Source organism: Camelus bactrianus, chromosome 8 (assembly GCF_048773025.1).
Source record: "Camelus bactrianus isolate YW-2024 breed Bactrian camel chromosome 8, ASM4877302v1, whole genome shotgun sequence".
In the NCBI taxonomy this organism is placed as follows: Eukaryota; Metazoa; Chordata; class Mammalia; order Artiodactyla; family Camelidae; genus Camelus; species Camelus bactrianus.
In genome coordinates, this window is record NC_133546.1 from 26,836,839 (window position 1) to 26,850,012 (window position 13,174).

The following is a 13,174-nucleotide window of genomic DNA, read 5'->3' on the forward strand; positions in this document are numbered from 1 at the left end:
CCTTCGCTGCCACCTGGGAGTTATCAGGTCCTTCTATTTAAAAAGGATTGATGTTTAAAGACATGCTATTGTTCTCTCTGAAGCATCTGAGTGAAAGTGGTGCTCTCAGAGGCTGGGTTCTAATGCAACCAGCATGTGCTCTCCCTCAGCCCATTAACCTTTAATACTTGTCACTCAGCTGCTTACACAGGAGGATTTTTTTTTTTCAACCCAGAGAGGAAACAAGGTTATTTAGGAGGAATCAAACGGATAGTTTTACATCTCGAATGTTGCCGAAAAGGCAGTTTTTATGTCATTTAAATGGCGAGTTGAAGGAACAAAGTCAACTATTACAACCTGATTATTAAATTAAGCACGTATAAAAAAACTATGAAAGAAGCCTGCTCTGCTTCTTGCTAATAAGAAGGTCGTGGGTCTGTTTTGCTGTCAACTAAAGATGCAGCAAAACGATTCCGAACATCACTTCTAAAAATACACAGTTTAAAGACAGTTAATTTTCCAAAAGGTGAATTTATTGCTGAATTAATAAAAATCCAGATTCCAACAGCTTTGGTGTTTATGCCGCTTATTCGCGAGGAGAATGACATGTACCCCCATGTGCATGTAACAACGCACGAGCTTAAGGCTTTACCTGACCCAGTAAAAGTGTCAAGCGCTCCATCTCCAGTCGTGGTTGTGGTTTCACTGCTGTTCAAAGGCTCTGTTTTGACTGCAAGGAGAGACACTACGTAGAAGAATAAGTACATGTGAGTTTTATTTCTAAATTCATACCAAAGATGCTGACTTCTCTACTAGTGGTCTTTCTAGCTACCATGGGCATGCAAGAGAAAACCTGAGAGGTTGATGAGGAGAGGTTTGTTAATTTAGCTTCTACGTGGACATGCATTTACAGAGGATTCAATCTAAAAATCCCCTGCCTACGCTGGTGTGCTTGAGTCTGGCTTTTAAAGGCAGTCAGCCTTATGAAGTGAAACAGCAGTACATGAATTTGCATTTTTAACTCACCTAAGCACACTCTGATATAATCAAAAGGCAGAAAGAAGGACTCATCGTCCAGTCTTTAGCACATTTAATCCAAATCATAACAAAGAGATTTACTGCTTACATTTTATTCTTCCCAAGAGGACGTTAAAAGAAAAAAAGACTGCTTAAGAGTACAATGAAGGCATATGCAAATACAGAAACCATGGGTATATTCATATGACGGGTGAAAAATGAGTCATTCAATTTCTGCTCTATGCAAAGCTGAAGAGCCACACGGTGCTGGACTTCCTATTTTAATGGTATAACAATTTTTAATACATTATGGAGACAAGCATAGAATAAGAGAAGGTTTCTACCGCAGGAAGTATATCTTCTGAAAACTCCTTCATATATTACTTCTCCTCTGAGGTGGTATATTTTGGCAAAATCCTCACTTGGCACCGATGTGGCCTGGTACACATTACTGTCATTCTTAGATGTAAGGAGTTTGGCTGGGGCAGTGAAAAAGCCGCTACCCATTTTGTCACACCATATTTTCCCCTTGTGGGCAAGGCTCTGATACATGAATCACAGCAGCGAGGGAATAAACTAAATTATTTTCTACTTAACACCTCTTATGTTTCCTGGTCATAAATGGAATGATATAGTTAAAAAACTCAGAAGCAAGCAGAAACCTATAATGAACAAAGCTGACGACTAAACCAACCACGGACAAATGTGGCAAAAAGAATAGAGGGGTCAAGAGCAGAGCGTGCCCAACAACCAGGCAAGGCAGCAACGTCATTCTGTTAGAAAAGCAATTAATGATGGAGAAACATGCACTAATGATTATGTTCCCTTTCCACATCAAGAGAATCGGCCAGACCCTCCCTCTGTGAGCTCTGGGGCTCATTTACTATCCGTGATTTAATAACGTTGTGATGATTTGCTGGAAGGTTCAGAGTAGAAGTGTAACGGCTGGAAAGAGGACGTAAAGACACTTGGATTACTTCTCCCAGCAAGAGGGGAATTTAAGATTGACCTAGTGTTCAACAGCAGCAATAGTCTGAGGAGTCGGGTCTAATTATTTGTATGATGATAAATGATGAATTGGTGGTTATTACTTGTAGTTACTAATACTTGATAGGAGTCCATATTATGACTGTAGCTGACCACTGATTATATTTACACTGCAAAATTATTTACTACTGCACAACTATTTATCAAATGTTTACTATGTGCTGGGCTACTCACATTTAGTTAATCCTTAAAAGAACCCGACTGATACGAACAACTATATCCTTTTTTTTTTCATTTTTTTAAACTGAAGTATAGTCAGTTTACAATGTTGTTTCAATTTCTGGTATACAGCACAATAGTTCAGTCATACATATATATACATATATTTGTTTCATATTCTTTTTCATTATAGGTTACTATAAGAAATTGAATATAGTTCCATATGCTATATAGCAGAAACTTCTTGTTTATCTATCTTATATGCAGTAGTTAGTATATACCTTTTTTATACACTGAAAAGGAAACTGAAGTTCAGGTGGGATGAGGAACCTGGATAAATTCCACCACAGGATGTGACAGAACTAAGATTTGAACCCAGGTTTTTTGTTCTAACATCCATGATCTCTCCACCATAACACGCTGCCTTCACGTATGAAAACGGGTGATGGTCATGACACTGACTCTTCACAAAGGCTCAGAGATTGAAAGAATGGGATTATCTCCTTGACAGAGTAAAGGAACACTTTATTAAAGATGAAAACTGAAAAATCAGGAAACAGGCTACTAAAGTATTTTCTCCCTTTTTTCCTCATGAAATATTTTGAAAGACAACAAGAAGTAGCAAATCTGAAAGCAGGTGATAAGAGCACACACTCCAAAGGCACTTGACACGTTCCAGGCACGGCTGCTGCGCTTTGTGAGATCTTAACTCATTTATTCCCCACAATGATCATAAGAGATGAATAATATCATCATCTTCATTTTTCAGCTGAGGAAACTGAGGCACAAGGAGACTAAATAATATGCCTATAGTCACACAGCTTTTAAGAGCTAGAATTTGAGACCAGGTGGTACAGTTTCAGAATCCAAACTCTAAATCATACTGCCTCAGAGGCAGCACTAAGTAACCAAGGACTCCCTGCGTCTGAACAGAGATGATCCAGAGGAGCGTTTAGAAAGGTGTAAAAGGTACCCTCTGTGGTGCAGTGTCCACTTTTGACTTTCGACACGTGACAAAAAAGAATCGTTCAGAGCCTCCAGCAAAACTAAGGCAAGACAGTTTTTTGGAATTTCCAAACTCTAATAGTGGCTAAATTCAATTGATCAATACTAATGATAATATATACGTCGCTTGTGAATTGGGGAGAGGGGGGCAGAATGTCTATAAAACTAGTCGAGAAGCCAGACATGAGGATTAGTCCCGTTACTTTGGATCCCAGCTTTGAGATTTGATTTTAAAACCTTGGTGTTGATTATAATCTCAATTTGAAAGTTTCAGGTGGTCAAAAGGAGAAGGAAAAAAAGCCAGAGGGTTTGTGGTTGCATTCATTATCCCGGAGTCATCTCTCATTAAAATTTTAACGGTCTGCATTTAGTCAAAGACAGACAAAGAAGGGTCATTTAACTGAGAAAAGGCATCCTTAGAAAGCATATAAAGGGAAGTAAACATATCAGGCTGTGTTCAGTGTACTAAAAAGCATGCATTTAAAAGTAATAATTAAATGGAAGCTAACATTTGGGGGAATTGGTGCAAATTAATGCAAATTTATTTTTCATATGCACGTAAGAGTAGAACAAAAGGGAAGGGGGGATTAATTATGGTGCTACAGAAAATAGGTTTGCACGAGGTGAGCATCAACAAACATCTCTTGAGCTCCAAGTAAGATGCAGAGTTCTTCTGAGTTGATTTTTATAGAGAAAGAAAGTAATATTAGGTAATAATAATTTTTTTTCAGGAAAAGAAAACTCAGAGAAGTGAAATTAGCTGATTTATTAAAAAGATGTTAAAATACAAAGAAGTATTTATAACAGCATAATACTTACACTAATTACCTGCTTTATAAATATTAATACAAATGTGCTTAATATTTACAAAATAGGCAATTAGTATAAACATTATGATAATTACAAAGTTTGAAAAATGGAAGTCATTTCTACTAAAAGTCCGAATATATTTGAAATGTATTCCATTTTCTTTGGTCTTGTGTTTGTTTCCACACTTTAAATGAGACATACCATATACTTTTCCAGTGGCAGGAAATTTTTTTCATTTAGTACGTGCAAGGCACTACTGGAAAGATATTTATCAACAAAGCAAATCCAGTTTTACACATCTCACTATTTCCTAAAATTTGTAAAAACCTCATTCCAAATGATTATGTGTATATGTTCACTCTCATGTTCAAATGTATTTTTTAACTGTATTTTATTTTTCTTAAATTAACACAGAGGTTAAACAGAACTTTTTACTTATTTTTAGGACAGTGTCCAGTATCATTACATGCTATAAAGTGGAAAGAAAAACCTTCTATAGGAGAAAAGCATCACATTTTTCAACAAAATTCAAACTTACAAAATAAACATCATGATTTCAAAAGCAATGATCATATCTTAATGTCTTAGCCTAATGAGTTTTTTGGTTTTATTCTTCTATATATGCTCAAAATAAGTAATTTATCTCCCTAAAGATGGGATGAAATAACTATACACATATAGCACTTTGTACAAAACCATTACTTTAAGAAACAATTACAGTCAGACTCCCTCCACACTAGTGATCCACTTGCAACTTAGGTGTTTTTTCATAAAGCCAAATAGTTAAAAAAAAAAACAGAAAAGTAATTTTATTATATTGATACAATTGGATTTTATTTTTAACTTTTAAAAATAATTGATATCTACAGACTAAAGCAAGATTGTAATGTGATTATTGTCAGGTGTCAGCTATGGCTACTAAATCCTGATTTTCACTCTTCACATCCTAACCTTCACCTATAGCCTCATATACATATTTCCAAAGCAAATTTAACCTCGTCTCTTCAGATTATCTTTAGAATTCAAGTACAACATTAATGTATACTAATTGTTTCTAGAGGAAGTCTGTGTTATCATAACCCAATGTTCATGTTCATTTGTTGCAATATTGGGCTTAACTCTTGAGAGAGAAGGTAATCCAAGTAATTTACGTATTACATTTCGTCTTCAGAAATCTGTTTAAACTGGTGTCCACTTAAAAGACTACGTATGTAATTCCAAATACACGCCTTTCTGAACCACAAAATCTTACATAGCCATGTCTGACAGCTTAGGTTCTACAAAGAATTTTAGGAGGAGTTAGATGAAGAAGGACCCAATTTATAACACAGCAGGGAAGAAAGAAGCATTGCCTACCCAGTTTTAATAATTGGTACAGCCTGACTTATGTTTCTCTACCTCAATTTTTTCACTCCAAAACCTATGAACACCAAATGTCTTTTATTTCTAAATATCCAGACAGTATTTAGTTTTGTAAAATAATTTGAAGCTTCTAATTTATGGCTTTCATGCCAAACAGAAAATCTAAAAAGAACAGAGCCACAACAGTAGGAGGCTCTATTGCACAAACACATACTATTCAGAAGCAAATTCATTCCATGTGAGTCAATCATCTACACATTAAAAATTCTGGGAGATTCTTTTCCATGATCTATAGATTTCAAATATAGAGAATATCATAAACCTGATCAGAATGTCTGATCTTGGGTCCCCCAAATGCTCTCTTTGAAGTACTTTCTTAATCTCCATGTAGAATCAAGTATTCCCTCCCTCTGCTGTGCACCCACCTTGAACACATTATGTACTCATTATTTTCTTTTCTGTTTCCCTCTGCTAGACTTTTGGTCCCTTGATGGCCAGTATCATGTTCTATAGGTCATTGGATTCCTATTTCTTAGCACAGAGCCTGGCATATAATAGGAACTTGATACATTTTAAGTGAGAAAATGAAAGTTCACTTTCAGACCCTATCCTAAGAATTCCCAATAAATCTAAGTATTTTTGTATATAAAGTATAGCTAATCACGTATCTTGACACCATTAGGAAAATCAGAATCTTACTCCTATATCTGGAGGTAACTTTTCACCTGACTGCCGTGCATTTACATGCATATATGTACATATACATGAAGTAAGTGTACACATGAAGTAGCATATATGAATTTGTATCAGTGGTTAGCAAACTACACCTCAAGTGTTAAGTCTCCCCATGGCCCATTTCTGTATAGCCCATGAGCTAAGAATGGCTTACAGTTTTTAATAGTTGGAAAACATCAAAAAAGGGTAATTTTATGAAATTCAAATTTCAGGGTCCAGACATCAAGTTTTATTTGAATATGATCAAGCTCATTTGTTTACATATTGTCTATGGCTGCTTTTGAGCAATGAAAGCAGAAATGAATCATTACAACAGGGACCATATGGCCTGCAACGCTGAAACTATTTACTATCTGACCCTTCACAGAAAATGTCTGTTGACTACTGATCTATATGTTAAGGTATGATTGTATTTATTCTATTTTTATTGATAGTTCTACATTTTAACAATTTTACAAGTGATAAAAATTTAAAGGAAAATCTAGGTTCCAAAATAAACCTGCAGATGTAATTCTATAATTAGGATTAAGGTGACGAGACGTTTTAAGTTACTTTAAAGAATAATGTAATATATTTAAACAGCACCAAGGTAGTATGGTAAGATATTAAGGCAATATTATAAACTCATTCGTATTAGTAAAAACTATTAAAATTATCTTTTTGGAAATCTCAAAATTAATGGAAAGATCTTGAAAAGCCACTAAATCAGCTTTTGCTTTTTGTTTTATTACAATAATTTAAAAAAGTGATCCAATTCCAACAATGAAACCCAGAATTATAAATAAAATAGTTTACTCTTAATGGGAAACACTGTGCACCAAATGCTTAGTTTGTCTTATAAACACATGGCATAAAGAGTCATTAAAATTTATTAAATATTTCATACCATTATGCCACTGAGACTATCTCATTAATAAAACTATACTTAACATTTTGTTCCTAAAAGTTTGCCTCTATGGCCAGCTTACATGTTCTAAATGCAGAATTTATCTGACCAAACACTGGAGAGTCTTTTAACATACTGCATGTTTATATTTTTCTTTAAAAAATGTTGCTTAATTATTATTGATTTATTAATTAAGGAAGAAGAAATATATTGGTTTATATTACCAAGAAATTTACATACATTATATAATTTAAAACAAAAGCCTTGCCAGAGGCTTTTGCCAGCCTCCTTTTATAGAAAGGAATTACAGCTCAGAGAGGTTAAGTAACTTGTCTAAGATGACACAGCTAGTAAATACAGTGCCAAGCTTCAGAACTATGGTCCTCCTGACCCAGAAGTCCTTGTTTTTCCCACAGGATCACACAACTTACAACATTAATACTAAAAACCAGGAAAAACTAATGTTTAACCCTTAGAAAAATGTTTCTGTTTGAGATTAGATGTAAATGACTAAATACTGATTTTATATATCCACTATTGTAAAGTTGCCTGTATTACATTAATACTTCAGAACAGAACAACAGCCAGTGAACTAAGAATGTTTTTTACATCTTAAATGTTTAAAAAAGAAAAGAAATTAGAATATTTTGTGACATATGATAATTACATGAAATTTAAATTTTAGGGCACCTGACCACGTTCATTCATTTATGTATTGCCTATGGCTGCTTTTGAGCGTAGATAAAACAGAAGCAGCACAGCCTACAAAGCCTAAAATAGTTCCTGTTTGGCCTTTTACAGAAAAAGACCCTTGAGTTAGAATTCGGAAGAACAAAATTCTGGCAACATATTTTTTAGGTATGAAAAAGTATATTTTAAGAATGGAGTTGAAAAAAATGAAACTAAAACTATAAAATTTAACAAATGGGCAACGGAGTACTCTTCATTTGCCGATCATATATTCTAATTTAATCTAAACACCGCAAGGTCCAGCCAGTCTGTGCCTATTTGAACTGCTTGCTTGTAATGCACTTTTCTAATAGGTCCTGAGCTCTTCTTTTTAATCCTAGAATTGGGTGGTTCCACAGTAGTGTTATGTGGTTTTGTTTTAATATTTAAATTTTGATAGCATGTTAACTTCTGGTTTAGAAGAAAGTATTTATATTATATGTATATAATATATGAATGTGGTTAATACCTATAGTTCAAACACTTTAAGAGACTTTGTAATTTTAAATGTATAGCTTTCATCACTAGTAATTATTTTAAATGATGGGCTTTTAAATGTTACTGTTACTTTAAGTATTTTAATTGGGTTATTTATCAAAGTCTGTAAAATATGAAAGATCCTTTTGCCATGTTACACATTTAATTTAAATTATGGCAGGCCATAGGCTATGGAGATTGAGTGTGTATATACGGGCACGATCTGCTTCTACTGCTCTTACTGATGTGACAATTGGGCTGAATTAACCACTTAATAAACTAATAAGTAATTAGAAAAATAATAGATGTACCTATTTGTGCAATATTATGAAAAATCCAAGAATACTACTGATCTAAGATTAGAATACTAGTTGATTAAAAAAAACATAGTCAACTGTTATCAATAAACACATAAAGGCATGTTCATGTCTCCATTTTCTTTACAAGTACTGAACACGGAGAAGGGAGTGCACACAGAAATAGCAAGAGAGCAAATCAGAAGGGCAAACCGACACACCCAAACACATGCAGTGTACCATCATCTCTCATACTTGTTGCGGAGGAGGGGGTGTTGCAACTCAGCAACCAGTCTGCAGTGTTTAAAACAGTCATGTTGTCCCCTGAGAACAGGAACAGCATAAGGGTTCATTGTCTGAATGTCCACTCGGTGTACGAGAATAGTCTTCAATGCTTGTGCTGGTTTCTGACCCTTTTGCCAAAATTACAACTGCATGGTATGACTTTCACATTTTAGTTTATCAGGTCTGTTTTAGTGCAGTTAAATATATATACGGGTTGATTAGTAAACTTCAAAGTCTGATTCCAGAGTGCAAGGGGCTTTTAAAAATCGTATTATTTGTATCCAAGTTAAGGTTTAAATATAAATGTTCTTACCCCACATTATCACCAAACAATCTTATAAAATTTGCAATCCTGCAATTAATTGGCTGAAATTATAGATGCATGTTTAGAGACAAATAAACACTATAAACAGGGAAAATGTTAATCTACAAAGAGTTTTGTGTAAAACATTATTAAATACAGGCAAGTTGCAATCCACACAACTTTACAAAGAGAATTTCAGATTTCGCAGTTATTCTGAAATAAGTGGAAAGAGGTGTATCAGTTTTGTAAATATTGAAAAATTCAAAGAAAATATGATGTGGCAAATGCTGATTTTTAATAATAGGAATAGCTTATAAATTAAAATAATTTTCAAATAATTTTTCACTCATTGACTAAAACAATCTACAAAACTTCAAAATTGTGAATAATTTAAAATGCAGCTTATATACACATGTCTGTGTATAAGCTTTCTAAATATACATATTCTGATGCAAAAATTGAATCATATTTTCTGACAGATTGAATGCATTTTATAAACACAGCAGGGCAGAATATTTGAAATAGCTATCACCACTGCCATATGCTGTGGCATAATCATGGGCTACTCAAATGAAAAGGTATCTGGGAAAAATTTCAACTCCTATTTTAAATTCATGTTAGGTATTTCTCTCTTTGAAAAGAAAATGCAGCAGATAAGGTCATTCATTTTTCTATTCCCAAAAACATTTTTTAAAAAAAACCATTTTAAAAAACAATTGAGGGGAGCCTTTCTCTTACAATTCAAAACAAAACCCAAAGCTAGTATAATTTCTTTTCCTTCTTTTTTTTTTTTTTAAAGATCAAAGTGTAAATCCTTTGGCCATATTTTCTACATTTTTAAAAATATTTACTAGGGCAAATACAAAAAGAAAGCCTTGCTTAAGATTCAAAATGTTGCTCAGGGCTATCTATTCTTTCTCAATGTTTTCAAGTATAGAAGAGGAGCAAAAATTTCAAGAAAATCAACAGAACAATAAACAATCCATTAACTATCTATTACTTGGGGGTAACACTGACTTACGTTATTGCTAATGAAATATTTACTTATTAGTAGCTCCCTAATGTGTGAAATTACAGCAAACACTGAAATGTGATTCTAGGTGTCTTCAGGGTTGTACACTTACCTCCTGTCCCATTTGTGGTGACTGATGTGCTGCTGAGATTAGTTTTCTCCAGTTTGGAGCTACCCGGAGTATCACCACCTCCAACCAGAGGATGAGGACTTGCTAGGTCCTGCATTTCCATAGACCTGTTAGAGCAGGAAGAAGCAGGGAGAAAACTGAAATTTCAGCAATGATTTCTTAATAAACTACATACATCATTCTACTGAGCATGTATGTGATCTCACAGTAATAGGAATTGAAACTTACAGCTAAGCCTTTTTGGTTGACCACATGAACGTGCCAGTCCATCAAAAATTAATAAGTAACACTTCATGGAAGTTAAGCCTCATAATTTGTTACTTGTAATAACCAGATAAAAACTCAGATTTACAGGAAGGAAGAGTAACAGAAAGATAAATTTATAGGTAAATAGAAAAGATTATCTTATTTTTCTCTTAATTCTTGAAAGACAGCCAACTGCACAACGTATAATATCGTATAGAAGGAAAATACATGACAACATCGCCACAAAGGAGGGATGCTGGAGGGCAATGGGGGAGAGATGAATAGACAGAGCATGGAGAATTTTTAGGACAGTGAAAGTACTCTGTATGATACTGTAAGGAGAGATATATGTCATTATACATTTGTCCAAACCCACAGAATATACAACACAAGAGTTAACCCTAAGGTAAACGATGGACTCCAGGGTATTATGATGGGTCAACGTGGGTTCGTCCTTGGTAACAAATGCACCATTCATGTGAGTGTGGCTGGTACTGAGGGAGCTTGTGCATGTGCGGGGCAGGGGGTAGGTGGAAACTCTCTGCACCTTCCTCTCAATTTTGTTATAAATGTGAAACTGCTCTAAAAAATAAAATCTTAGGAAAAAATCAAATCAAAATATTTGGTATACAAATAAAGCAATTGTTAGTGACAAATTTATATCTTTAAATGGTTATACAAGAAAAGGAAAAGAGTTTAAAATCTGTGATCTAAGTTGCCACCTTAAGAAACTAGAGAAAGAAAAGCAACTGAACCAAAAGTAAGTAGAAGGAAGGAAACAGTAAAGGCAGAAATTACTGACACAGAAAATCTATGAGTAAAGATGATTTAAAAATTCCAAAAATGGTCATTAGAGATACCAAAGATATTAAATAAGGGAATACTATAAAACATTATGCCAAATAATTTAATAATTTAGATAAAACCAGATTTTCTTGAAAGACACAAACTATAAAAACTTATAAAAACTGTCCTATATCAATTAAAGACATTGAATTCATAACTAAACACACACACAAAAAAACCCTCCATGGCCATACGGTTTCATCAGTGAATGCCACAAACATCTAAGGAAAACTAGTAACAATCTTTTATAAATTCTTCCAGAAAAAAAAGAAAGTGAGGTAACATTTTTCACTCCATTGCATGAGACCAGAATTACCCTGATCCAAAACCTGCCAAAGGCAATTCCAAGAAAATTATGGATCTCTACTTCTCATGAACATAGATGAAAAAATAATTTAAAATATTATTAAATAAAATCCAGCAATAAAAAAGGTAATACATGATGCCCAGGTGTGTCTTATCCCAAAAATTCAAGGTTGAATTAACACTTGAAAATCAATAAATGTAATTCAATATATTAACAATATGCTTTCAATGGGTGTAAAAAGCATTTGACAATATCCATTACCCATTCATGATGCAACTCTTAGCAAACTAGGAAAAGAAGCATGTTCCTCCCATGTGATAAAAACCATTCTTAAGAAATCTACATTCTACATCTTACTTAACGATGAAACACTTAATTATTTCTAAGATCAGAACTAAGGCAAGGAAATCTGGTTTTCCCACTTCAATGCAACATTTTAATGGCACTCTTAGCCAGTGCAAGAAGACAAAAACAAATACATAAAAGGGGTGAAGCTTAGGGAGAAAAACTGTTAATTAACAGATAACATAATTGTTTATGTAAAAAATTTAGAGAAATCCATAAAAAAAAAAAACCCTACCAGAGCTAATGAATGAATTTACCAAAATTACAAGTGAAAGGGCCTTGCCAATAGTAAGTAAAAACATGAACCAAAAATATCTGAAATTCCAGTCAATGCCTCTCTAATTCAAACACCGAACTCCCAAAACTGGCTGCTCAGAAAGTTGGAAGTCGGGCTATTCCCGGTCCCACTCCAGCTCAGCTCAACTCCAAGACGACTCTGAATGCTCTCTTTCACTGCCAGCTGGAGCAAAGGACTCTTTGGGAAATAAAACAAATACCATGCTCTGTCTCTACTGAGTTTTTGTATATAATGTTCAGAATGACTTCCTGAGTCATAAAAAGCAGCAGGAAAATATGACCCACAGTGGAGAGAAAATACAGTAAATAGAAGCAGACCTGTATATGACTTGAGTTTTGGAATTAGCAGACAAGGATTTTAAAACTACTGTATATATGAAATAATTTATAGGAAAAGATACACACACAAGGTATATACATATAAGTATGCCACATACATAAATATAGTCATATATGCCAGATATGCATGTTCTATATACATTTTATATTTTCACATAACACATATAATTATGCATATGACATGAAAATATTATATTTATATAATACTTGTTCTATATTGTACATAGAAAAATAAAACTCGAAAAATGAACCAAATAGAAATTCTAGAATGAAAATTATAATACATTAAATAAAAACATTCTTAGAGTGGACACTGACCCCCAAAATCAGTAAACCTGAAGTTGGGCCAATAGAAATTATCCAAACTGAAGCAGAAAGACCAAAAAATGGAGGAAAATACTGAATCAAGTATAAGTAACCTGGGGAATATTATCAGAAAGCAAGAAAGGGAATGAGACAAAATAATTTTGAAATAAATAATGGCCAAAATTTTTTCCAAATTTGATGAAAAGCATCAACTCATAGAGCCCTGAAACACAATAAATGAGAAAAAGAAAACTA

At 33.8% G+C, this 13,174-nt stretch overlaps 1 protein-coding gene across 17 annotated transcripts in view; it reads right to left on the reverse strand.

Annotated features, from left to right (window-relative positions):
- EYA4 (EYA transcriptional coactivator and phosphatase 4) overlaps positions 1–13,174 on the reverse strand; it is a 281,779-nt gene that overhangs the window by 59,588 nt on the left and 209,017 nt on the right. For 10 of the 17 annotated variants that reach the window (XM_074368329.1, XM_010965588.3, XM_074368330.1 and 7 more), the window contains 3 exons: positions 10,216–10,340; positions 8,758–8,826; positions 632–724 (listed from right to left, as the gene is read on the reverse strand). In XM_074368329.1, coding sequence (XP_074224430.1) covers positions 632–724; positions 8,758–8,826; positions 10,216–10,340 — 287 coding nt within the window. Of the gene's footprint in view, positions 1–631; positions 725–8,757; positions 8,827–10,215; positions 10,341–13,174 lie in introns of those variants that run through there. The other 7 variants (XM_074368337.1, XM_074368334.1, XM_074368336.1 and 4 more) reach the window with 3 other exon arrangements.